The 25,861-nt window shown below is 56.1% G+C and overlaps 1 protein-coding gene across 17 annotated transcripts in view; it reads right to left on the bottom strand.

Annotated features, from left to right (window-relative positions):
- The window catches only part of Kif17 (kinesin family member 17), a 44,123-nt gene extending 18,304 nt beyond the window's left edge, over window positions 1-25,819 (bottom strand). For 14 of the 17 annotated variants that reach the window (XR_007352211.1, XR_007352213.1, XR_007352206.1 and 11 more), the window contains exons 1-10: window positions 25,540-25,819; window positions 19,536-19,682; window positions 18,713-18,814; window positions 14,266-14,455; window positions 11,611-12,063; window positions 9,383-9,492; window positions 5,741-5,888; window positions 3,618-4,102; window positions 2,763-2,846; window positions 1,375-1,577 (exon numbers count right to left, since the gene is read on the bottom strand). Coding sequence is in view for 9 of the 17 variants with exons in the window: in XM_048816172.1 (XP_048672129.1) it covers window positions 1,375-1,577; window positions 2,763-2,846; window positions 3,618-4,102; window positions 5,741-5,888; window positions 9,383-9,492; window positions 11,611-12,063; window positions 14,266-14,455; window positions 18,713-18,814; window positions 19,536-19,682; window positions 25,540-25,770 (2,153 nt within the window). In the remaining 8 variants the exon portion in view is untranslated. The remainder of the gene's footprint in view (window positions 1-1,374; window positions 1,578-2,762; window positions 2,847-3,617; window positions 4,103-5,740; window positions 5,889-9,382; window positions 9,493-11,610; window positions 12,064-14,265; window positions 14,456-18,712; window positions 18,815-19,535; window positions 19,683-25,539) is intronic. The other 3 variants (XM_048816175.1, XM_048816176.1, XM_048816174.1) reach the window with 2 other exon arrangements.
- Between the last annotated feature and the right edge of the window lie 42 nt (window positions 25,820-25,861).

The following is a 25,861-nucleotide window of genomic DNA, read 5'->3' as shown; positions in this document are numbered from 1 at the left end:
GCAAAAAAAAAAAAAAAAAAGAAAAGAAATGGAAAAAGGACAAATGTTAAATAACTACAGAGGCCCACGGGCTCTCCACTGTCTAAGCACCACAGAAACGTTTTAGGCCCTGCCTCCTTCCAAAGGAGTGTGTGTGTGTGTGTTAAGGAGGGGGAGAAAGAAACTCAGGGCAGCCAGGCCCTGGGGTGGCTGTGTCCTCTAGGCTCCCTGGCAGCAAGGCAGAAGGGGACCATGTCCAAGCCCCTCTTCTGCTAAAAGTCCTTCTGGGACCCCATGAGGATGAAGAACCCACCTAGGGACACCAGGGCCCCTCTTTCTTTCTCCTTACACACCCCAGGCTCACCCCAGCTTGTGGCTAGAGCTCCTCCCAGCAGTTTGCCAGCTCACTCCGCTGTAGACGCAGATCGTTACCCAGGGGCATGTGGCCGGCACACCCTGCTCAGGAGTCCCCCTCTGTGAAGCCTTCCCAGACCTTCAACTCCAAACCCCACTGTGAGAATAGCCACAAGGAAAGCGGGGGCCTCCTCTGGACGCTGCCTTGTTTACCCTCACCGGCTCCTCAAGCTGCGGGCGATGAGGTCACCCATTCTACAGATGAGAAGCCCGGGCCCAGGGAGGTTGAAAGTCTGCCTGAAGGGGCAGGGGGCAGCAGGGAGCCCAGGCAGTGGGGCTGTGGACCTGTTAGCTTCCCTCTGCCCAGATGCAGGCACAGGTCCAGAGCCTGGATGTCTAGCACCCCCGGAAGGGAGGTCCATGAAGACCCAGCAGCACCCTATTCTGGGTGCCTTTTGGTGCCCAGAGCTCAGATCCTGCTTGAACTGTGGTGCGGACATCAGGAGGAAGTTGAGCCTGGCCCACTGTCCTGGAGCTGGGCTAATGGGATCCCCATCAGCAGAAGTGAGTGGTGGGCTCAGGACAGTGACTTTGACAAAGCCATGAAATAACTGAAGACAGCCCAGCTCTCCAGGAGGTCCCAGGGGCCCTGGGGTGGCTTGTTCCCAAGGCAGGTGAGTCCCACATCATGGAGGGCAGTGGAGGCCAGCCAGAGGAACTGGGGACTCAGCTAGGACCCAGAGAGAGCCAGGCTGGGGAGGCTGGGCCACCATGGCCCCTTTACTTCTCCCTAGGGCTGCTGCTCCCCAGCAGATGCCTGACCAGAACCTGGGGGCAGCCAACATAGCTCAGTGCGGAGGCCTGCCTGCCCAGCCAGCTGTGGCACCCCGACACCTTGACACCTGAGCCCAGTGGAGGGAGAGCAGGGCGCAGATCAGTGGACATGGGGAGAAGCTCTCGGGCACACCCCACCCACCCCAGACCAGCCACTGCTCCTTGCCGCCCTCCTGTGGGGTCCCCTGCCTGAGCAGCAGTGCTTACCGGGCCAGCACCTTCTGCTGATCCAGCAGCTCCTCAGTCAGCACAGCCACCTCCACACCCACGTTCTCCTTTCTCAAGCTCCCCACAGGATGCAGGGGCTGAGGCTGGGTCCCCTGGGCCGCCTCGGCCTCAGCCTCCATCCAAGAGCTAGGCTCTGCTGTGGACTCCATCTCATTTGTCACCTCTGTGACTAGATCCACTTCCTGAACACAGGGAGAAATCAAGACGGGGTTGGAAGGCCGCCCTAGAGGCAAGTTTGCAGGTTCCCAATAAGGGACACCCCCCCCCCCGCCAAGGTTTGGGACAGATCACCTCTGGCTCAGAGACACAGGCTGAGCATCCCTAATCCAAACATAAAACCCCAAAATGCTCCAAAAATCTAAAAATGTTTTGAGTTTAATAATGTTCAAAGTTTCAGATATCAGAACATTTTAGGTTTCGATTTTCAGATAAGGGATGTTCAACTGTTAAAGTTTATGGAAACATCCCCAAATCCGAAAAACTGCAAAATCTGAAACACTTCTGGTCCTAAGCATTTCTGATAGGGTAGGGGATACTCAACCTATACCCAGTTATAAAAATACTGTACCTAAATGAAATTTTACTGACACATCAGCACCCCCAAAACGGTTCCAGCTTACTGTCTTACCCCCAACAATTCCGTCTCTACACGGCAACCAGGGCAATTTCTAAAAAATATAAACTGATCACAATGTCCCTTTCCTGATAGGAACCCTTCATGGCTTCCTGTCGAGTTAATTCACAGGAAAATCCAGTTTCCAACATGGCTGCTATATCCATAGCACTACCCCTATCCTGTCCACCCTTCAACCACCCCAGCACCATTTTGTATTGCTACGAAAGTCAAGGGCTTCCCAGTAACAGGACTTGGTACTTGTTGCTCTTCCTGGCCCCTCCCTTCATGCCTGGGTCCCCCCCTCAATGTTACCTCCTAACCAGGATTTCCAGTCACTCTACCACCTACTGAGCCAGCTGTATGCCAGCCTCACTCAGTGCTCAAGGGCACAGCCCACTGTCAGCATCCTCCATAAGAGTGGGTAAGGTAAAGGCTTCCTGGCACTCCCCCAGGGGCTCTGCTGTCTTAAGCAGAAGAGAAAGGGCAGGTTCAAACCGGGTTCCACGGCCCTGGAGGGGTTCCTGATGGTGCTCAGGGGCTACCAGCCCTGACCCAGTGCACACAGAGAAGCTGAGGAATTCTGAAAGTCTCATTTACATCAACCAAAAGCAGTGCTTCCTCTGATTTGGATGATAGTCCCTGTCTCATGCAAGAGGAGACCAAAGCCCAGGGAGGGAGGGGACAAGCCTGCGTTTCACAGAAAGCTGAATGGAGCCCAGCACGTCACGCAGAGGGCCAGGGAGATACTCAGGGTGCTGAGTGGGAGGTCACTGTTTGACACCTCTGCTTCCGAACTGGTGTCACTGGGCTCCGGCAGTTCTGGTGGGGAGGGGTGCTCCAGGGAGAAAAGGGTGGGGGGAAGAGGGATGGTTTGGGCCAGAACCATCCTCTACTCCCCCACTGCCCCTGACCTCTGCTGCAGCTCCCCTGGGCTGCTCCCGCTCCCACAGCCGCCTCTGCCTGTCTGCGGAGAGAAGGGCCCAAGGGGTGGAGAGAAGAGCAGGGAAGACAGGGCCTGTGCCCTCCATGATCTCATGCCAAACACCCAGCACCCCATTTTCTAGAGGAGGAATCTGAGGTCTGGAGAGGCAAAGGTCCTGGGTCACATAACTGAGGGAGTGTGGGCCTGGGATTTCGAGGACCTGAGCTCATTCCCTCTCTCTCTCTCTCTCTCTCTCTTAGGAAAGGGGAGCAGAGACTCAGCAGGAGTGAAGAAGAACATTTTTTCAAAACATAAAAAGGAGGGTTGAGGAGGGAAAGGACCACGACGGAGGATCAGGAAGGGGAGAGCAGGATCCAAGCCCCAGGGGTCGACACTCCCCCATCCAGCGTGCTGCCCTGAGCCTGCGAGCACATGAGGGTGGACCAGGCCACCTGGTCTCTCAGGCCCACCCTCAGCAGGGTCCCTGGGCAGGTGCCCTCCTCACCAGACAGGCATCTATCTGGATAACCTGCACCTCCGTCCCAACCTTCCAACTGGCCTGTGGACCCTGGTGCCCCCGGCCAGCCACGGATGCTGGAGGCCCAGCAGAGGCACTGCCACAGCAGCAGGTCAGCCAGGGTTGCCTGCTCAGTTTTTGTGGGCCTCATGCATTATATCAGCTACCTGCTCGGGGACCTGGGGTGCTCCTGGCTGGGGAACGTCTATCCTGGCCACAGTGGAGGACAGTCTGGCCAGCTTGAGCTCCACCTCGGCGAATGGGTCCTGCAGGCTTGGCAACAGCTGCAGCGGCAGCATCGACAGTCCCTCCCCCTGGACAGCGCTCTCTTCCTCCAGCGGGGGCCCAGCGGCCGCCTGGCCTAGATAGTCATCCAGGAAGTACTTGTCCCTGGGCTCCTCCTCGGGCACACAGAACTCTCCATTGGAGAACTCCTCGGCACCAGGTAAGGCCTCAGACATGGAGGAGTCCAGCGGGGATGACTCCGACTCCCAGAAAACCTCACACTTAGAGGGCTCCTGGGGCATGGAGAAGACCTCGGGCTTTGCCGCCAGCTCGTACTGGAACGCTGGTGGCTGCTCGGTCGTGTTGGCAAACTTGGCCCTGGATATGACCTCGGCCTTGTAGAGGACTTCTGCCTTCAGGACAGCCTCTGCAAAAACGGAGAGAGTCCTGCAGCTTTCTACAGAGTGAGGGGGAGGGGTCCGCCCCCAGGAAGGCGGCCCCAAGCCCTTGTTTCCAGGAAGCCAGCTGAAGGTTCAGAGCCTCCGGGGTCCCTGGAGTCCAGCTTGCCGTCCATCCCTGCCCCATGTCCTCTCTCCGTCATAATTCAAACCCAGCCTCCCTCCTCCTCCTCCTCCTCCAGGAAGCCTTTGCTGACCAGCACCATGCCCTCTCTGCTCCTGGATCTCCCCAGCCACTAAGCACAGGCTCTCCCTACCTCCCCTGACTTAGGAATGCTCTTCAACTTAGCAGGTGGCCCCATGGGTCTCCCTCCCTCCAGGGCTGAGAACACACCTGGTGCTCCCATATGCCCCCATGGGGTGCCCAGCTCCGGGTGCCTGTGCACGGAAGGTAAGTGAACCCGGGATGCGTGTTCCAGAAACCAAGTAAGGGTCCTTGGAGGCCTAATATTCAAACTGGAAGGAACACTATGAAGGACGGAAAATGCTAGAAGCTACCCCTTCCCTCTTTTTCTATATCTCTGTCAAGAGCCAAGGCTCCCTCCCAGCTGGGACAGAGCTCACACAGTCCAACTCAGGGGCTTCAGATGACCCCTTAACGTCCCATCCATTTCTTTATTGCTTATATTCTAGGCTCCCGAAGAGGGTCCTGATCCCCATCCCACCCCGACACACACACACTTTTTTTTTGCAGTATTGGGGATGGAACCAGGGCCTTGAACATGATGAGCAAGCACCCAGCCACTGAGCCCTTTTCATTTTATTTTGAGACAGGGGGTCTCTAAGTTACTGAGGCTGGCCTCAAACTCTGATCCTCTTGTCTCGGCCTCAGAGTTGCTGGGATTCCAGGTGAGCGCCAACTCTGGCCCTGATTCCCTTTGCTGAAACGTGACGTGCTCTCCCTGGCTAGTGGCCTGAACCTGAGCCTTGGTTTCCAAGCCTGTTAGGTGAGGATCTGGGGGGTCCTACTTCCCTAGGTTGGGGTAGGTGTGAGGAGAGGGCGACAGAGCACCCACACAGTACCCCGCACCCCGGAAAGCCCGACTGGGTCTCACAGGAGACGGGTTTTGCCATCCTGGGTGAGCACGAGGCGGGCCCAGCCGCCTGGTAGCCTGGGGGTTTGAATGATACTCATGAAGGGAGCATCCTAAAAGGTCAAAACAAAGACAGGAACTTCCACAGAAGCTCACACTTGCTAATGATCAGAATCCTTGTGGGATGTGGTTGCTTTGGAAACGGGCTCAAAAATAAGAGGAGACTGTAGAAGACGCAGAACCTTGGGGCAGGGACTCCATTCTCAAACCAGGGTGACACTGCACACCTACAAGTCAGCCCTGAGCTGGGCCAGCCTGTGGCCAAGCCACCAGGACATGCGGCATCACTGTGAGAACACTGGTCTGGGGCCAGGTGGCCTGGGATCAAATCCTGACTTCACCTTACCAGGTTAAGTAGGTTACTTACCTTCTCTGGGCCTCCGTTTCCTCATCTACAAAATGAGGGTAACTGTGGACCTACCTGTGGGCCAGTGTGAGGATTAAACAGAGTGGGGCCTGCTGTGTGGAGCGCAGTCTATAAATGCTGGTTCTAAAGGGGGTGGGCGTGCCCACCTGTCTCCTTCCGCAGGTTCTCCTCCAGCGTGGACAGCTTCATATCATAGGAGTTGCGCATGGCAGTGATGTCTTCCTCCAGCCTGGCCCGGGACTCCTGCTCTGCCTCGTAGTCAGCCTTCAGCCGGGCCAGGCGCTCCTCGTACTCCTGGGGGTCAGGGGGAAAGCAGGGGCCCGCACTTTACCACCACTCACCACCTGGCTCTCAGTGTTCCCTGTGTTTACTCAAGTGACACAGGAAGGGGCTGGGGTTGTGGCTCAGTGGCAGAACTCGTGCCTCGCTAGGTTCGATCCTCAGCACCACAAAAAAAGGAATAAACAAAATAAAGATATTGTGTCCATGTATAACTAAAAAATATTTTTTAAAATGACACAGGAGGGCTGGGGATGTGGCTCAAGCGGTAGCGCGCTCGCCTGGCATGCGTGCGGCCCCGGTTCGATCCTCAGCACCACATACAAAGATGTTGCGCCCGCCGATAACTAAAAAATAAATATTAAAAATTCTCTCTCTCTACCTCTCTCTCTCTCTTTGAAAAAATAAATAAAATTTAAAAAAAAAAATGACACAGGAAATACAAGTGATCAAAAGAAGAACATTAAGCCCCCTGTGCAGCCTGGCCGGGGATCACCCCTCTGAATCTGCCCTGTGCGTTTTGCTTCCTGCAGTTCTGGGGTGGAACCCAGGGCACCTCATGTACCAGGCAAGCGCTCTAGCACTGAGCTGCACCCCAAGTCCAGGAAGGGACTCTCTTTTTAACTCTTCAACTTTGACTTACTAACAAGAAGGTCACAGAATAGGAGAAAATATTTCCAAAACATAAATCTGGTAAGAGACTTTTATCCAGAATAAAGAATTTATTATTATTATTTTTTTTGCCTATACTGGAGACTGAACCCAGGGGTGCTCTACCACTGAGCCACATATCTCAGCCCAATCACTCTTCATTTTTGCCACACTGGGGGGTGACCAGTAACTTGCCAACCCAGACACAGCACTTTCTCCTGCTCCTTAGCAAGCTTCTCCCCAGGCCTCAGCTTAATAGTGCCCCTCAGCCATGTCCCCACCACACTCTTGGAAGACCCCTGCCACTCTGCCACTGCATCGTCTTCTTAGCCCCCGTCTTCTCTGTATCTCCCCCTGGATGTGCACTCCCTGGACACCCCTCAGCCCATCCTCAGATGCATTTGTACTTCAGGTAATAGCTGCAGTGTCACCGAGGCCCGGGGAGGTTCCACCACCAACAGCTCTCTGACAGCCTGGGAGACCGCCCACCACCCCCATCCTTGATTCCTTGAGAATCCCAGCCAGCGCACCCTCATTCCTGAGCCAGCGCCCGCTTGTCACCCTGAGTCCTTTGCAGTTTTCTCCCAACATAGGCCTGACCCTGGTGAGCCCGGCCTCAGCCACCAAGCCCTGCGCCCCAGAAAAGCCAGCCTGGGAACGCGCAGCGGAGCCACCCTGCTCACTGTTAAACGAGGGGCCCTGAATCTCGGGGCCTCTAAGTGGCTGAGCACCCTGCCCTGTCCCCACCGTCTTCATCTGTTCTCTGTACTCTGCACGCCCCCACATCTCCTGCGTCTGCAACACGGCAACACCGAAGCCATGGGCGCTGTCACCTGCCCGTCCACCTGCAGGCAGCCGAGCTCCCCCTGTGGCCATCAGGCACCTCTGGAGCAGAGCCTGGAGGCCTTTCAGTCCCCAACTCTCTGCCATCCTCTGTACTGGAAGGCTCCCCACCAGTCTAACCCCAACCTCCCTGGGCCCCACAGGCCCTCCAGCTACAGTGCGCAGTGTGGGCTTGGAGAGGGCTGAATGGGGCTGGAGAGCAAGGCCAGCCCCCAACTTCAGGTGACCAGCTACACAACCCAGCCGCCGGAAGACAGCCCTCCTCCTGCATGCCCAGGCCCACACCGGCAGCAAGCACGAGAGCCCAAAGGGCAGTCAGGGTCCAGAGAGCTGAAGCAACCAGGCCGAGGCCACAGCGCCCTGCAGGACTTGACGTGTGGCATGAACGGCTGGCTGCTCCCTGAGAATCTTCCAGTGGGAAATCTCACCGTGTGGACTGGAGACAGCGCCTCGCCACACCTGGGCTCCTAGCCGAGCTCCTCCACCACACAGAGGGGCCTCCCTCCTGAGCATCTGCCCGGCTGGAGAGGAAAGGAAACCCAGTCCCAGGCAGGTGGCAAGTGCAGTAAATATGACAGTCATGAGGGAGAACAAACGGCAGGGAAGAGGGAGGACAGACATCCTCAACCCTTCCAAGTGGCTCGGAGCAGAAACTCCAGGGTTATCAGGGAGTCTCAGTGTCAGTGGCAACGTAGAACACTCTGGTGGACGCTGGCCACACCCATCCCCAGGGACCAGAGGGACCCTCCCATCTTCCTGTCTCCAGTCTCACAGTGGCTTGCCAGGAAGGGTGTCCCTACCCCATGGTGACCACTAGGGGGCGGTGGCGCCTGCTCATTGGACAGCCAGGGCACCCGCTCAACAGGGCAGCCTTGGTGAAGCCGTGATCACAGCTCCTGACCAACACACCTCGCCAGTCCCTCCTGGATCTAACCAAAGTCCACCAGTTGATTCCACACCCTCCCGGGGCCCTGCAAACCTGACTTCTCTCGCTTCTGTGGGCTTGTGCTCCACCATCCCTAAAGGCCCCCTCTTGCTGCCACCTCCCCAGAGGCAGACCAGGGCTCCAGAGACAGACCTGGCACCAGACCCTGCCCCAGACTCGTCGGAGAAAAGGTGAACTGAGCAGCTGGGCTCCCGGGACCCCCAGCCCACAAGACAGGCCCCAGGCCTTACCAGCTGCACTCTCCACAGGCTGGGCACCAGGCCCCGCAGCTGGCACAGGCAGACCCAGGGCCTGAGGGCTGCCCCCAGCTGAGGTCATAGTTGAGTGGCAGGGGCCCAGGTGCAGAAGCAGCTAGGACAGACCCCTGCAAAGTTGGCTCTGCCTGGCAGTAGGTCCACTGTCAGGAAAAGCCACTTCCCTAAAGGGACTATCAAATGTCAACCTCTACCACAGGCTCAGCACCTGGAGCAGGGAGGGAGCCTAAGCCGGGAGTCTCAGCCTTCCCTCTGCCCATCAGCTCTCCACCTGCCCTCCTGCTTCCCAGGGACCCTGGGAGACAATGTGGAAGACCCAGATGTCCCCAGCAGCAGCTTTTCCTAGGAGGCCAACACTATGCTGACACTGGTCAGTTGGGCTGCCAGGCTCTTGGCCCCTGGCTGGCTGGCAGCTGCTAACAGAGATTCCTGCACGGGGCCAAATGACCTTGGCCTGGCTCATTCCCACCCATATCCAGCCCTCCCCTCAGGCCTGGGGAGGATGCGCTCCTGGGGCTGTCCCGTGCCCTCTGCTGTCCTCACACATGTGTTCCCAAGGCATGGGCTGCAGGCAAGAGCCTGGAACCTGGGTTCAGATCCTGGCTCAGAGTCTCCATAGCTATGACCTTGGGCAAGGCAATGACAACTCTTTGAGCCCTAGTTTTCTTCGGTACAAAGAGAAGGCCCCAGCCCCATGGGACAGGTGAGGGGGGTGCTATCCTGCGTTCGCTGGCCCTCCGAGGCCTAAAGCAGCAGTCACCCTCCCTTTCCTTAGGGGCCCTGCAAGCCTGCTCCCCCACATAACCAGGCCTCACCTCCCGAATTAGCTGCTTCTCGGCCTCTGTGTCTTGTTGGATCACAGGGGTGGGCAAGGGCTTCTCCTCAACCTGGACAGGCTTTGGGGGTGCCTGGCTGGACAGCATAGCTAGGAGAAAAACATGGGTAAGGAGCCGTGAGCGAGGCACCGGGTTTGCAGGAACTAAGCAGAAATCAGTCACGCAGCCACTTGGAAAAGACACGTCTCTATATAAAATTCTGTTGGTCATCCAACAAATCTGTAGGTGCATCCAGACCCTGGGGTGCAGCACTGGACAGAGCAGATGAAACTCCACAGCCACGCTGAGCTTTCCACCAGGGGAGAAAGGCAAAAACAGAACCAAGCAAAATGTGTCACCTGTCACCAGGAGGTGTGTACAGAGAAACCAACCTCGGGGAGCAGGCTCAGAAGTACAGACCCTGAGGAGGGCTGCACTTTGAATACTGTGGTCTGGCAAGACCTCTTAGAGGAGGTGAGATGAAGGCAGAGATCTGAAGGAGGAGGAGGAGGAGGAGGCAGAATCCAGGGGAGGGCTTCCCAGACAGAGTGGGAAGGCCCCAGGGGCAGGTCTGGGCCTGCACCAGAGGCCAGTGGCTGGAGTGGAGCGACGTAAGGGGGACAGTTGGAGGGTGCAGGCTGGGGAGGGCACGAGGCCAGATCCCAAATCCACAGCTGGGACAGGCCCGGGTTCCCTGAGCCCAGCAGAATTACTCCACCCAGCCAGCCTCAGCTGCCCCCCTGCCAGGTCCTGGATTCCCCCAGAAACCCCAGAAAAGCCAGAGGTGACCATGGAGGGAGGAGAGACAGGACAGCTCCTTGGAGGGAGGACAGAGGGAGTGGGGGAGAAAGACTGGGAGCAGCAAACGCAGACAAATGTTTCACATTTTGCTAAATTTTTTTTAGAAACACGCCAGGAGCCAGAGGGAGAGCCAGGCCTGGCCAGCACCGGGGGGCTCCTGGAGCCTGGAGTCCCACAGGCCTGGCTCGAGGCTCAGCTCCAGGCCAGGGCGGCACGGGCTGTCTGGGGGGCCTGTGAGCCAGATCCAGGCTGAGGTCTCATGGGCATCTCTCAGGCCATTCCCAGATCCCCGCCAAAAACAAGCCAGTGTGGCCTCCACTTCCACTGCACAGAGGAGAGGCGGGGCGGGCCGAGCGCGTCTCCCACAGGAGGGGAGCTGGCTACCGACTGCCTCTGCCCCCCCCCGCCCTCCCGCCCCGTGTTCCTCAGCAACCTGCGTGTTCCGGCCCACATTGGCCACTCTCATCCTGAGAGACTGGGCTCACCACGGCCTCCTCTGCGCGCCTTCTCTGACTGGCCACGGGCCACCCCCAGACCGACCTGGCCACACACTCCTTTCTGCCCTACAGTCTGTCGTGTGTGTGAGGGTCTGCTGGAGCGTCCTCTGGCCCAGGAGACCAGGGCCCCATGAGACCCTGGGTCTGAGTCATCGCTGTGTCCCCAGCACCCAGCCACACGCAGAGGTGGTGCTCAGGGAATCCTGGACGGATGGGCAGTGGGTGGGAGGAAAGATGGAGGAATGGGTGGCAGGGTGGAGCATGGGTCTGTGGGTGGCGGTGGATGGGGCTGGTGGTCAGAGTGGGTGAATGCGCGGATGGACTGGGGAGGGAAGGAGGGAGGGAGATGGAGGAGGAGGGAGGGGAGACTGCGCAGGCAGCAGCAGATAGTGCAGGGCTGGGAGGCGGGAGGCAGATGAAAAGGGAGAGGCGAGGCGGAAACTGGGTGACTGGTGATGGCAGGTGCGTGGGCGGAGGGAGGGCCACGTGGGATGGAGGGCACGGGAAGGTGGGCAGGACGGACTGCCGGAGTGCATGAGCCCAGGCTCTCTGCTCCCCTGAGATCAGGGGGGTCCCAGAGTCCTCCGGCTGCACCCTGCAGGCCCACTCCTGGCACGATCCCCTGCCAGATGACAGCCAGCCTGGGCGGGAAAGCCGCAATGACAAGGTGCCTAATGAGGCACAGGGTGGGGCGTGGGGAAGTGAGTCACCCTGCTGCTGAGCTCACGACGCTGCCAGAGACGTGGGCAGGCAGGTGACAGATGAGCCCAGAGGCGGGGAGTGGGCAACAAGGGCATGCGGCTGAGGGACAGGTCAGGCAGACTGGCCTCTTCCCAGGGGAGGGACAGGCGGAAGCCATGTCCGAGGCGCCCTTGGTGGAGGCGGAGGTGGGCGCTGCTCCCACCCTCCCTCCCACGCCAGGCTGCCCACCTGCCAGGCTGCCGTGGCTCATGTGCTGCGCCAGGATGGCCTTGAGCCTCTTGATCTCCTCCTGGTACTCCCGGAGGAGGGCGTCCTTGGGGTCCTCATTGATGCGCGGCTTGTTCTTGATGTTCTTGGCCCGGTTGGCGTAGCGCAGCGTGCTGAGGGTCTCGTCGTAATTGTTGTCGGCGGGAGACAGGCAGGCCACCATCAGCGTCTTGGTGTTGCCGCCCAGGGAGTCCTGCAGCAGCCGCGTCAGCTTGGAGTCGCGGTAGGGGATGTGCTTGCAGCGCCCGTCCACCAGCGCCGAGATGACGTTGCCCAGGGCAGACAGCGACAGGTTGATCTTGGTGGCCTCCTTGAGCCGCTCCCCGGTGGCCCCCGTCTTGGACTGCCGCTCACTGCCTGCCAGGTCCACCAGGTTCAGCTTGCCGGCTCGGAGGTGGTCCTTGCCCCGCTCGTCTGCAGACAGCCAGGCGGGAGGCAGACCGTGGGTGAGCCCACAGGAGCGATGGCAGTTCACCACCAGGCCCTGAGGGCCCAGCACCCACCCAAGGCCTCACATCAGGCTAAAAGGAGCCACACAAAGGAGGTGCAACCATTGTGTCCATCTTACAGAGGAGGAAACTGAGGCTCAGAAAGGACATGTAACTTTCCCAAGGTCACACAGCTGCCAAGAGGTAGAGCCAAGACCAGAACCCAGGGCTATCTTTTTCCAGGGAGCAGAGTCTGGGAGGGACAGAGTGTTCTGAAGACAGCAGGATTCCTTTTGGCCACCACATCAATTCCTATAGATTTCTTGTGAGGCCAAAGGCAGAGGATGAAGGATGTGATTGGATCATCAGGGAGTTGTGTTCTTTCACACACACACACAAATGCTTTAGAAATCCTTGGACCTGGTTCCCAATGCAGTCCTGCCTCCTCCTTGCTGTGTGACGTTAGCAGAGCCATGCATCTCTCTGAGTCTCAATTTCACACATCCATGAAATGAGACTAGCAATCTACTAGAGTAGATGGTGGCACATTCTTGCAGGATCTACCTGGGGCCAGCACACATCGGGGGGTCATTCCTCTGGGAACAGGGACAGTTCTGCAGGGCCTGGGGCTGTGCCAGTAGAGCAGACCTTGGATGTTGGGCGTGACAGGAGAGCCAGGCACTGGCTGGGAGCACGGGGCTTAGAAACAGGTTTTTGAAGACACAGACCTGGAGGGTCACATCCTGATTCTGTCCCTTAGTGGCTACAAAACTGCAGGAAATGGCTTCCCCCTGGACTGGAAAGCTCAGCCTTCCTCCCCAGCAGGGGACTGAACCCTCCTGACTGGGTGGGGTCCCACAGGGCACACACTCGCAGAACCCTGGCGCCCCTGGCTCAGGCCAGAGCCCATGCCACGACAGCCTGCTGCTTAGTGCTACTGAGGTTCTTAGTCATGGTCACGAGGTCACCAAAACTCCCCAAGAGAAAGGGGGTAAAATCATTTGTTTCTGACTTCTCTGTGAACTAGGCCCAAACTCGGGATAGGGAGGGAGTGGACGGGGCACAGAGTTTCCTCCCTGTTTCCCACGGGCTGGACCAGAATTGGCCTGAGTCATGTCCATGGGCACAGCAGTGAAAGTCTGGCTGTACCCAGGAGTGACGGACACGCAAGGGGCTTCGTTCTTCAGGTTTAAAAGGAAAAAGAGAGGGGGGCGAGCTGTGGGGGTGGGTGCACATCTACAATCCCAGCCACTCGGGAGGCTGAGGCAGGAGGACAAGTTTCAGGTCAGCCTGGGCAACTTAGCAAGACCCTGTCTCAAAATAGAATAAAACAAGGGCTGGAGATGTTCAGTTCCCAGCACCCCCCCCCAACACACACACACAAAGCAGAGGGGGGGCCCAGGGGGGTAGAAACTTCGTACTACTCCTTTGGAAAGCTATTTGCAGAATGTACCAAAATGTACCAGGAGCCTTGAACCTGTTTGTTCCCTTTGTTTCCTGAGGCCAGTCCCGGGAGTCTAACCTGAGGAAATGCCTCCCAAGGCAGAAAAGGCTTTGAGCACAAAGATGTTCCTCACAGCATTAGTTACAGCGCTGAAAAGCCAGAGGCAGTTTTTACCCCTTGTTTGAGGAGGGGTTAGAAAGGGCATGAGCCATGGGCTGTCCTCTGGCCACACGATCACAAAGACATGGTGAGGAGACGGGGGCAAATGCTCGGTGGTGGCCTGGGGGGTGAATGCCAGGAAAGAACCACAAAGAGCAGAAGAGTCCAACTACGTCTAAAAATTTCATAGGAAAAAAAAGTGCCGGGCTGGGCGCCATGGTGCAGGCCTGTAATCCCAGCAACTTGGGAGGCTGAGGCAGGAGGATGACAAGTCCCGTAACTCAGTGAGGCACTGTCTCAAAATAAAAAATAGAACTGGCTGGGGATGTGGCTCCGGGTTAAGCACGGGCCAATCCCTAGTGCCACTGCTTGCCCTCAGTGGAGCTGGGCTTAGCCCTGCTGTTTACCCAGGAAGCAGGGGCCCAGCAGGGGGCACCGGCTGTTCCCCACGGTCAGGGTCAGGGTCAGGGCATCTCTTCCCAGTTTCCCTTGGGGCTGGAGGGCTCCTGAGAGAAGTGCTGGGGCCGGCAGGAGCGGGAACCTGGCTCAGGTGGTCGGCCTCCCTGCCCCCACCCCGCCACATACCCACGGTGTAGATCTCGATGCTGATGGTGAAGATGGAGTGGGAGCGCGAGGAGTCCTTGTTCATCAGGGTGTAGCCCACCGAGCGGTTCTTCCAGCCCGTCTCCATGATGCGCTCGCACTGGGCCACGCTGTGCACCGTGTGCAGGGACAGCCCCTTCACGTACACACCCTTCTCCGGGTGCTCCTTCAGCTGTAGCAGGAGGAATAGGTCGGGCCAAAACCTCCTGCCTCCGAGGTTGGGATCAGAGATCCCCAAGAAACCTGAGAGAAGGGCCAATCCAGGCAACCAGGCCCTCCTGCAGCACAGCGGGGCCAGGCAGCGCACCTGCCCTGGCTTCCTGCCTGCTGTGAGACCTCAGGCCAGTGACCTAACCCGAACCTCAGTTTTCACATCTGTAAAACGGGTATGAGATGCCTATCCCATAGGGACTATGGTAAAGATCCAGTAAATAAGGCACAGACAATGCTCAGCATGTGCCCAGTGTGTGGGAAGTGCCTGCTGAATGCAGCTGAGGTCTGGGCTGTCATTGTTAGAATAATTCCCAAGAAGTGGTTCTCAGACTGGGGGCTTCAGCTCCCTGGGGCTGATTCTGTAGTCACCCGAGGGCTCTGACTGGTCTCCAATCTGTCCATGTGGCTCCTGATTACCTCTCTGTAGTTCCTCCAGGGCCACGGGGATGTCCCCAGGCCCTTGGAGGTGGCAGGTGAAGGGCCATTTGCATCGCATCCCAGAACCCCCAAGGATCAAACCGGCCCAACCTAACTGCAATAGCAGGGACCAGGTAGCCATCTGGGAGCTCCCGGCTCGATCTGCAGGCAGCCACGCTGTTTAGCGGTGACACAGAGCTGTGAAAGGCAATATTTTTCAAGTGTGAGAGGAAACAAAACCACTCTGGCAAGAGCGGAATGAATCAGGACAACAGGTGTTTGTCTGCCAATGGCCCTACTGCTTGGAGACACTGAAGGCTCAGACGCATGGCTCCAGGCAGCTTCAAGGGTCCCCAGTGGCTGGGCCCCTGCTGTGTGTGGGCAAGCACAGGCTGGCCCAGTCTACTCAGGTGTGAAGTGCAGAAGCAGCCAGGCCCAGCATGAAGGGCTGCATGCAATGGGTAAGCAACTGAGGCACAGAGAGGCTAAGCAACTTGTTGAAGGCTGCACAGCTATTAGAGGTGATAGAAGGCTCCAGAGACAGGGTAAAGAGAGCATCCCATAGTACTGCAGCTTGAAGTGACAAAGGGCTGACCTTGTCCTAGGCAGTGGTGGTAAGAAGGAACACAAAGGACAGAAGCAGGAGTCCCTGCAAACGGTGTGGCTGGACACCAGCCCAGGGCTCTGTGGAAGTATCTGAGGCTGCCCACCTCAGGAACTCAGAACCCACCTGGTGCACAGCGAGCCCAAGGAGGGGCTGGGTACCTGCCTTCAGGAAGCACCTATTTAGCCAGTTTCTTATTTAGTCAGACAAACTCAGGCAGGAAACCTGGTCTGTGACTTGCTGGGTGGGAAATCCGTTTGCCTGTGGCCCCAAGTCCCTCATCTGTGCGGTGGCCATGATGAATCCTAATTCTGCAAGACTGTTCCGAGGCTGAGGAGGGAACGATCTACAACAAATGCCGCAGGTACTTAGCGAGGCTCAATGAACCAGGACGTAAAGACGACAAGGAGCTGACTCAGGCCTGAGCCACCAAGGGACATCCCTCAGGAGGGGGTCTCCCCTGTTTTAGACCCAGGAAGTCTTTCCCTCACCTGTGATGCCCCCAGGGGCATCCTCCCTGCTACTCCTGCCCCTGCACATCCTCTCGCCCTGCTCTGGAAGACGCCAAGGGGCATCGATCGGCCAGTGCATGCCCCCTTCCTTGGTAACTGCTCAGAGCAAGGTCACCATGGCAACCGGCTGGGATGAGACAGGGAAGGAGAGAAACTCAGGAACAGGGACGTGACCAGGGTCCAGTCCCAGGTCCATGGGGAGGGGCAGGCCCTAATGCTCTGCCAGCACACAGGCGGGGAGACGCAACTTGAGCCCTGTGGGCCCGTCCCCACCACACACCAACGGGCTGGGTCCCGTGTGTTTGCAGGAGCTCGGGGAAGGGAGTCTAACACTCCCCAAATGACCTGCAGGCCCTTGCTGACCCAATGAGCTCTAATTATAAAATCAGGCCCTGTGTGAGGCCCAGGTTAAGAGCTTGTGCTGAAGTGTGGCCCCCGAGTTCAACCCCTTGCCACTCTTCTAAGGGGAGCCCTGGCTGGTCATAGGAAGGTGCACTAAGCCTCAGCTTCCTCCTCACTGTCAAGGGTGAGAACAGTCCCTCCAGCAGGAGGCTTCGGGGACAGCCTGAGGGAGCACCTAAGGCCTGTGCCCCAGCAGCCTGGGAGGCAGCGGGCTCACCAAGCCTGAAGCCTGTGTGTGCAGCGGCAGGAAGGCGCCTCCTGGGTCCCCAGGTCTTCTAGGGCCCTGGAAGGGGAGGAGAGGCCCCGCTGCCCCAGCTCGGGCTGATGGAAGGCTGCAAACAGGTGGCCCAGCCCCTGGCCTTTTGGAGGTGCCAACAGGAGCAACACCCTGTGCTGCCTCCTCGCCCTGCTTCCCGTCTGGGGGCTGAGCTCTGACTCAGCTGTGCCAGGAGAGAGGAGAAGGCACAGAGGCTCCAGGTGGGCGGCCGGGCTCCTGCCTGGAGAGGAAGAAGCGCGGCTCCATTTGCGCAGAGCGAGCAGGAGGAGGGCTGGGGTCCTGGCCTGGATGGACTGGGAGGCGAGAGGGGCTCACTCCTGGTGCAGCGTGTGGCCTGGCCCTGGCACCCACAGGGCCTTCCCAGTAAGCCTCTGTTGATAAATGAATCAACGGATGACTGTCCCTCCCTCCTTGGAACTGAAATCACTGGCTTGTTATTGGCCCCCGACGGGGGTTGGTCGGATGGGCAGCAGCAGAGCCAGAGCATCGGGAAGATGGCAGGAAGACGGCCCACCAGGGCTCTGGCTGCACAGCGGGGTCAGCATCCCCCACTGGCCTCTTTTCTCCTTGCACCAGGCAGACCCATCAGCATATAAGGAGCCTCCGACAGGAGACATAACAGTGCCTGTCACCAGGCAAAGGCCAAGGCTCTCAGACCTGAGTCCAGCCCGGCCACTCACGGGCCACCCTGTCCTGGCAGGTCTCTTGACCTCCCTGGGCTCCCCAAAGACCAGCCTGGTTCTGCCTATCTGGATAGAACCCCAAACATCTAACTCTGCTCCCCATTTGCTGTGAAGTGACATCAGCCATCCTGAGTCTAGGCTTTTAGGAGACTGAAGACAATTTATGAAATTTGCACAAGGGTCACCGACTGAGCCAGCCCTAACCTTCTAAGCTGTTGCGAGTTGCTGATCTGTCCTGACGCTGCCCCCGGAGGGTTCCACTCGGCAACAGCCCATCACAGTCACCCTCCTTTCTCTCAGTCCCAACAGGAAGTCGCTCACTCTGGGCACCAGTAAGCCCTGCAGCTCATCCCGACTGCCCTCTTCAACACTCAGAGATCCTGTGCAGCCCCATCCTGAGTCCCTTTCAAAGGGAATAAGGCCTCAGAACCTGAGCTCAGCAGCAGCAAAATGACATATTTGAGACCCAGGACTTTGAATCAGACAGACCTAGGTTCAGCCTGCTGCTGCAATATTTAACTTAGACGAGTTAATGACCCTTTTTTTTTCTTTTATTCTTTTTTTTCTTTTTGTATTGGGTATTGAAACCAGGGTCACTTTGCCACTGAACTATACCCCACACGCATTTTTCTTTTTCTTTTTGAGTCAGGGCCTTGCTAAGTTGTTGAGGCTGGCCTTGAACTTGCGATTCTCCTGCCTTGGTGCCTTGTTCCTCCTGAGTCCCTGGGGTAACAGGTGTGCACCCCTGCACCTGCATTCATAACCCCTTCTAAACCTCCCTTCCACAGTGGTAAATCAGAAATGAAAATCTTCACCCAGCAGGTTACCACAGGTATTAAATGGGACCATGCTTTCTCTTTTAGCATGAAGGGCCCTTAGAGATTTTCATAATTATTTTTTACAAGTAGAATCCCTTTTTCAAGGGCCTGGGGTTGTGGCTCAGTGGTAGAGCACTCACCTAACACGTGTGAGGCCCTGGGTCTGATCCTCAGCACCACATATAAATAAATAAATAAAATAAAGGTATTGTGTCCAACTACAACTAAAAATAAATATTTTTTTTTAAAAATCACTTTTTCAAGTAAAAATATATCACAAAACTCCATCTGTTTGAACACACAGACATGGCATTGCCCAGGATGAGACTGCCCTCATGCGCTGGGTGGGAGGCCCATGAACCCCTCTCCTGCACCGTGGGCTTGACAGAAAACACTGAAGTCCCACAGGCTGACTGTGGTCTAGACCAGCCCCTGCACCGCAGGCTGCGCTCCCTGCACTTCTAAGGGAGGCCATGGCCTCCCCAGACTGGGTCTGTACCCACCTCCAGCTTCTGCTTGGTATCAGGCCCCAGCAGGTCACGGACATCTTCATTGTAGATCTCCAGGTAAGAGGCCCGGACCAGAAACTTGGTGTTCTCTGCACACTGTGGTGATTAGACACACAGAGACATCTGAGGCCAAAGCCTCCCTCCGGCTGCCAGGCCTGGGCCTCCACAGCCGGCAAATCACAGGAAGAGGAGTGACGCAGGTTTGCATGACAGGAGTCCCCATCCGGGCCTAGCCCTCCTATCCTTCTGGCAAACCCCCCACCTCTCCAGCTCAGGGGAGCTTCAGGCCTCACCACGTTGCAGAATTCTGTCAATAAGCCACATGGGGAAGAAAAGAAGCCTGTCCGTTACTCAGGCAGAGAAACTGTGGCCACAGGTAAGGCCTGGAGCAAGCACTGACTCTGGGCTGATCTCTGGCAGCTCTCCCAGCCCCTTCGTGTCCCTGAGTGGTGGTCAGGCTGGATAGTGAGATCATTACGCAAGGGGCTTTTCTTGGTCCGTGACAACTGCTTGATACAAAGGGAGCCATATTTGCTACAACCACCTCGGCCGTAGTGCTCCATCTCCACAGCCACGGGAAATGTCAAGTGAATGCTAAGATCCAAAAATGGCAGGAGGAAGACGTGGGACTGGAGAATTTTCTCAGCTTTAAGTTTTTCTTCCACCAGGATTTTCAGAAACCAGCGTCTGCCACCCCTGATCTGCGCCAAGTCTAGGCTGGGCTCTGACCTCATCCCACAGTCCATGGCACAGGCCAGAAACACCCTGGGGCCACCTGGGGCGCTGGCCCTGCCCTCTCCCTCTGAGAGGCCCATACCTGAACACTCTCAAACACGTGCTCAAAGGCCCTGGGGATGATGCCTCTCTGGGACGGTGGGTCTGGCAGGCCCTGCATGGTGAAGGACTTTCCGCTGCCCGTCTGGCCGTAGGCAAAGATGGTGCCATTGTAGCCCTCGGTGACTCCCTGCATGGGAGGAAACCAAAACCAGGCACTCAGATGACCAGGCCCAGGTGGGCAATCAGAGACCCACAGACTCTGGAAAATTCCCTGGGTATCCCACCAATGAACCCCGGGGCGTGGGTGAGGAGTGGAGAGGCCTAAGGTACAACTCTGGTAGTTCATGGTCCAGGGGTAGGAATCTGTTCCCACGGGGGCAAGCACTTGGCTGACCCCAGGCCACAGAGGTACCGGCCAGGAGAGGGGTGCCAACAAGTGAAACAGGACATGGCAAGAACCAGGCACAGGCTTCTGGGTGGTAAAGGTCCAACTGGGTTGGGGGGCTGAAAGGGTAGCTTGGATCTGACAGGTGACAGGAAGAAGGTACCTCAGGTTGAGGGGACAGCTGGAGCAAAGACACAAGGGACAGATGTTGAGCAGAGGTGGAGCAGGGGCCAGGGGGGACAGAAGAGGTGGCTGGGAAGGAAGGCTGGAGGCGACTCGGGTGCCGTTTCTAAATCATTCTTCACTCATCTCTACACTTATTCCCCCGGTACTGGCTGTCTTCTCTGTGCCAGGCACCGTGCTCTGGCTGGGACAGAAGAGTGGACAAGGACACGGTCTCTGCCCGCAGAGAACGGCTCCCAGGGCTCAAGGGCCCACCAGGCACCGACACCTGGTTCCACTGAAGGATCTCTGCTGTGGACCCCATCAGAGCTCAGCGGGCAGCCCCCAGAGCTGAGGGACAAGAAGGCAGGAGCCGCTATTCACAGGTCCCCAAGAAGACGAGGTTTCTCTTTTATGGGGTAGAAGTGAATGAATGAGCTCTTCTCCCTTGTCCAAGGAAATCGTGACTAGCGTGAGTTCCTGCAGCTTCTCAGAGAGGTGGGCTTCACGCATGGAACCCCTCCAACCTCATCAGAGTGGGGACAGGCAGGAGCCCGTGTCCTGAGGCTGGGCTTCTCAAACCCATGGGCCAGGAGAGAGAGAGAGGCATAAAGCCTCTGGGAAAACATGGAGTGGCTCCACAGTACCAATGTGACCCGAACAGGAAGAGAGCCTACATAAAAAGAGATATAATATGCATGTGCGAGTATGCACAATGATCCACTATTATGCATAATTATCATGCACCAATACAAATTTTTTTTTGTTGGTACTAGGGATTGAACCCAGGGACACTCAACCACTGAGTCACACCCCCAGTCCTTTTTATTTTTTAGTTTGAGAAAGAATGGCTTAGGGCCTCGATAAATTGCTGAGGCTGGCTTTGAATTTGCGATCCTCCTGCCTCAGTCTTCTAAGCTGCTAGGATTACAGGGGTGCACCATCACACCATCACTTTTAAAATAAAATGTAAAAAGAAAAGAAATACAGCTGCACTGCACAGCTGCTTCGTGCACCGGGATAGCTGCTAGTTGCACTGGACACGTGCCGGGTCCAAATGAGGAAATGAATTTATTTTAACTAAAAACATTCTTTTGTGGTGCTGAGGATCAAACCCCAACCTCATACATGCTGGGGAAGTGCTCTGCCACTGGATACATCTCAGCCTCTTAAAAATTTAATTAATTTAAATTTTAAAATAAAAGCAGCAGTGGCACAGGCCTGTGATCCCAGTGACGCAGGAGGACTGCAAGTTCAAAGCCAGCCTCAGAACTTAGCAAGACCCTGTCTCAAAATAAAAAAAATAAAATAAAAAGGGCTGAGGATGAAACTCAGTGGCACAACATCAATAGATTTGATGCCCAGTGCCAAAAACAAAATTAAAACAACAAAGACAGAAGCAATACAAAATATTCTTCCATTAAACACAACTTTATTTTTTGTTTCATTTTGATGATTGAAACTGAGATGTGCCAAAAGTGTAAAATACATACCAGATTTCAAAGATTTAGTATGAAGGAAAAATATAAAATATCTCATTAATATTCTTAAGATAACATTTGTTATTGTGCTTTTTCTTAAAATGGTATTTTTTATATTGGGTTCACTATATATATATTTTTTTCTGGTGCCAGGGATTGAACCCAGGGGTGCTTAACCACTGAGCCACATCCCCAGACTTTTTATTTTTTCATTTTGAGACAGGGTCTTGCTAGATTGTTTAGAGCCTTTGCTAAATTGCTGAAGCTGGCCTTGAATTTATGATCCCGATCCTCCTGCCTCAGCCTCCCAAGTTGCTGGGATTATAAGCGTGCGCCACTGTGCCCAGCTTGGGTTAACTATAAATTCTTTTTTAAAAAATATTTATTTTTTAGCTGTAGTTGGATACAATATCTTTAATTAATTTATTTATTTTTATGTGGTGCTGAGGATCGAACCCGGCCTTACCTGCGCTAGGTGAGCGCTCTACCGCTGAGCCACAACCCCAGCCCCACGACCCCAGCCCCAGGTTAACTATACTCTTAAAATTAGTTTTAACTGTCTCCTTTTACTTGTTAAAATGTGGCCACTAGAGCAACTTGAATTATGTATGTGGCTCACGGGATATTTGCCTTGGAAAATGCTGTCAACTGTACCATCCAGTATGGTAGCCCCAAGCCACATGTGGCCACTGAAATTTAACTTAATTAAAATTAAATGAAATTAAAATTCCTCAGTAGCATAGTCTCGTCCTGTTTGCCCCATTTGGAGGGAGGGCACAGAGCATTTTCATCATCCCAGGAAATTGCATAGGATCGTGCTCTCTGTAGAAAAAAATTTTAGGTCATTTCTAAGGCAAAACAAAGTTTTTGAAAAAGTCCCACCTAACAACTGATACCCCCAGACCCTCACAGGAAGAGCACACACGGAGCCAGTCACAAAAGCTTGCCACTCTGCATTGCCGCCCTAGTTCTGCCACGTCACCTGTGTTACTATTCACTAAAGGGTTTTGATGAAATCAGCAGTTAATGGACTGCTTCTTGCATGTGCTGTGGATGGAACTCAGGGCTTCACACATGCTCCGCAAGTGCTCTACTGCTGAGCTGCACCCCCGGCCCAGAAATGGACTCTTTTGTGTGTGCGTGTGTGGGGTACTGGGGATCGAACCCAGAGCCTTGTGCATGTAAGCAGGCACTCTGCCAACTGAGCTATATCCCTAGCCCCAGAACCTGGTGTCATCCTGAGCAATAATTCCCATGACATTGCATTGAAGATTATATATTTTTCCAACTATTGAAATTAAAATTAAAACATATCCTAAGTTGCCCCACACCCCCTTTCTGCTTCCTCCAAACGTCCCAGGGGCCAGTTCTGTGGTTTCTACCGCACTGATGTCTCAGAAAACAGGTTCACCCTCTTCAGCCTGGCCATGGCAGAAGTCTGGTATGTGGCCCCTGCATGGACCAGGGGCAAATCAGCAGAGGTGACCCTGAGGCCTTGGGTGTGAAGGGGCAGGGAAAGGTGGCAGAGCTGCAGGCTAAGAAGGGTCCCCAACCAGGCCACAGGCAGGACAGGAGGGAGGAGTACAAGGGAGGGCATCCTAAGTCAACCAGGGGCAGTGTGGAGAGGATTAGCACCCAGGAGAATTGAAAAAGTCACCCAGGGACAAAAGCTCAGGAATGGAGCCCGGATTTAAGGGGTGGGGGAGAAAAAGGGCAGAAAATGAAGGCGGAAGTGCTGGGGGCTTCGTGTGGCAGGAATGAAGGGAGGGTTCTGGACTAAAGGCTTCCTAGAGGTTGTCCTGGGGCCTAAGTCAACAGCCAGATAGCCCTTGGAGCAGGACTCAGAGCCGAGGAGGGTGTGTGATTTGCATGTGTTTTGCATATTATTTGCATGCTTCTTTTAATAGAAGGCAGCAGATAGAGCATAGGAACTGGGTACTGGGATAGGACTGTCCCTAACTCTCCAGGCCCAACTCTCCAGGCCTGTTTCTTATCGGGAATGGTAACTCCAGCTCTTCCTATGAAGATCAAATGCTGCATGCTGGTCTCCACCCACAGGGCCTTCTCCTCTACCTCCCTGCCTAGTTGACTCTTCTCATTCTCAGGTCTCAGCTGAGACCTCCTTTCCCCAAGGAAGTCCTCCCCATTAGTTCCCTTTAGCTCATCACCTTGAACTGTTAGCTTAGGAGCTCTTCCCCCTGACCTTGAGCTTGCTGAGGGCAGAGTCTAGGTCTCCTTTATATGCACTCCCTATGCCTAGAATAGGGGCCTTTATGGAGATGCTAGTTAGTTGGGTGAGTGAGAGAACGGGCAGAGTCTGAGGCTCTGTGGACCATCCAGAGGCAGGTGTTGGCACTGCAGAACTCAGGAGAAGAAGAGTTGGAGGGCAGCTCTGACAGGCCCATCACCTTGTCTGTGGTGTTTCCCTCTCCAAGCTGGGGCTTCCTGGGGACCTGAGAGAGGCTTGCTTAGAGCAATATTCCAGGATGAGGAGGGACCGGGAGGAGCAAGGCTAACAACCTAGAGGAGGCATGGCCAAGAGAGAATATGGTCTTCAAATCTGCCAGGGACCACTGAAAGTGTCACTGGAGCTTCAGGAAGGGCTTTGACTCAGTATGAAGAACAGTTTCCTAGAACCCACAAACCCAGGTGAAACAGGGCACTTTGGGAAGTGAACTGCATTCAGTGGACACACACAGGTGAAGGCTGGTGTCCACTTGGTGGACATTCATGGATTCGATGAAAGAGGAGGGCTGGATCAGATGATCTCTCAGGTCCCTTCCAGCCTGGGAATCCAGGCCAGCAGAGGATAACCTGGCTATCCCTAGAGTCCAGGAGCATCCCCTAGGGGAACTTTCCCTCATCCTCTGGGCATCGTCTCTGCTCAGGTCCTTGTCACCCAGGAGCTCTGGGCTTCAGGACGCATCAACCCTCTCCAGGGTTTTAACTGGTTCCTGGCAAAAGAGATGGGAGCAGCCAAAGGGAGTGCTCTTAGGATGTTAGGGGGCCTACTGGCCAAAAGACAAAGTGGCCATGCCAAATCTGTTTTGGAAGCACTGGGTTAAGTAAGCTGAAGTGTCTCCACAGCACGACTTCCCAGAGCCTCAGCTATTCCACCAAGCCCCACAGCTTTGAGCGATGGAGGGCGCATACAGCATCACCCCACTGTTCCTTTTTTTATGGAACAGCCCATGACATGTCACTGAATCAACAATTCACTGAGTGGTAGGGAGATGACAGTGGAAAAAAAGGAACCCTTGGCCAGGAGACAGGAGGTGTCTGTCATTCCCAACCCATCTCTGCCAGAAACTCATGTGGAAGCTTGGGCAAGTCTCCTCTCTCTGGGCCTCAGTCTCCCCACGTGTGAAATGAGAGTGCCTTCCCTGTTATGGAGCACAGGTCACAACAGCGAGGGTAAAAGCCCTGTAAAGCCAGGAAGCCTCGCCCCCCTTTGCCTGAAATACTGAGGCAGAGGAGACCTGTTAGGGTTTCCTCCAGGACAAGCCTGACCTGCAGCCTTCTCAGAAGCAGGGCCCATTGAGACCCTTCCATGCTACTACTAGGTGCTGACCCAGGGGAGGATCAGGGTGCCAGGGAGAGAGGTTCAAAGGGGAACAAGTGTAGGCCATGGCTTGGGCTGGAGGTTGAGGGGAGACCGGAGGCTCTTGTGATTCAAGGAGGCTGGGGAAGGGGCTGGAGTTTTCAGGGTCCCTGAAGGTCTGGGATGATGGTGGACGGCAGATGGGTCCTGGGAGTTGGAGTTCTTCAGGAAAGGGTCTGGAAAGGACGGGGTCCAGACCAGCTTTGGCGCTGGGTTCAGTGGAGACCTGGACGGCCACTGTAGGTAGGCAGGTTCCAGCTGTCTCTGGCCTGGACAAAGTCTTCAGACCAACCTGCTGCTAGCCACCTGCTTCCCCCTCCTAAGGGCCTTCTTGCCCGGCTGGGGGCAGGGCCCTGGGGCCCTCTGACCCTTCAGGCCCCTCGGGTCTGGAAGGCGGCCTGTGGGGCGCCCTCACCTCCACCAGCGGGTAGGCGATCTCGTTGTAGATCTGCTCGGTGACGTGGTCCATGTAGTAGGCGCCGTCGAAGGTGAACTGCTTGGGGGGCTCGTCGGCGGCGCCCGGGTTCTGGATGAAGCACTGGCCGCGCGCGCAGTCCACCGTCACCACGGCCTGGCAGTTCAGCTCCCGCTCGCGCTGGTTCATGGGCCGGCAGCGCACCACCACCTTCACCGACTCGGAGGCCATGGCCCGGCGGCCAGGAAACGCGGGGTCCCGGCTGCCGGCGGCGGGGCGGGCCGGCGGCGGGGCTGGGTGGGCCGGCCGGGCTCCCGGAGAG

The sequence above is a fragment of the Marmota marmota genome, unplaced genomic scaffold, assembly GCF_001458135.2.
Source record: "Marmota marmota marmota unplaced genomic scaffold, marMar, whole genome shotgun sequence".
Classification (NCBI taxonomy): domain Eukaryota; kingdom Metazoa; phylum Chordata; class Mammalia; order Rodentia; family Sciuridae; genus Marmota; species Marmota marmota.
The sequence above is the reverse complement of the archived record's forward strand: the minus strand, read 5'-3'. Positions and strand labels throughout refer to the sequence as shown.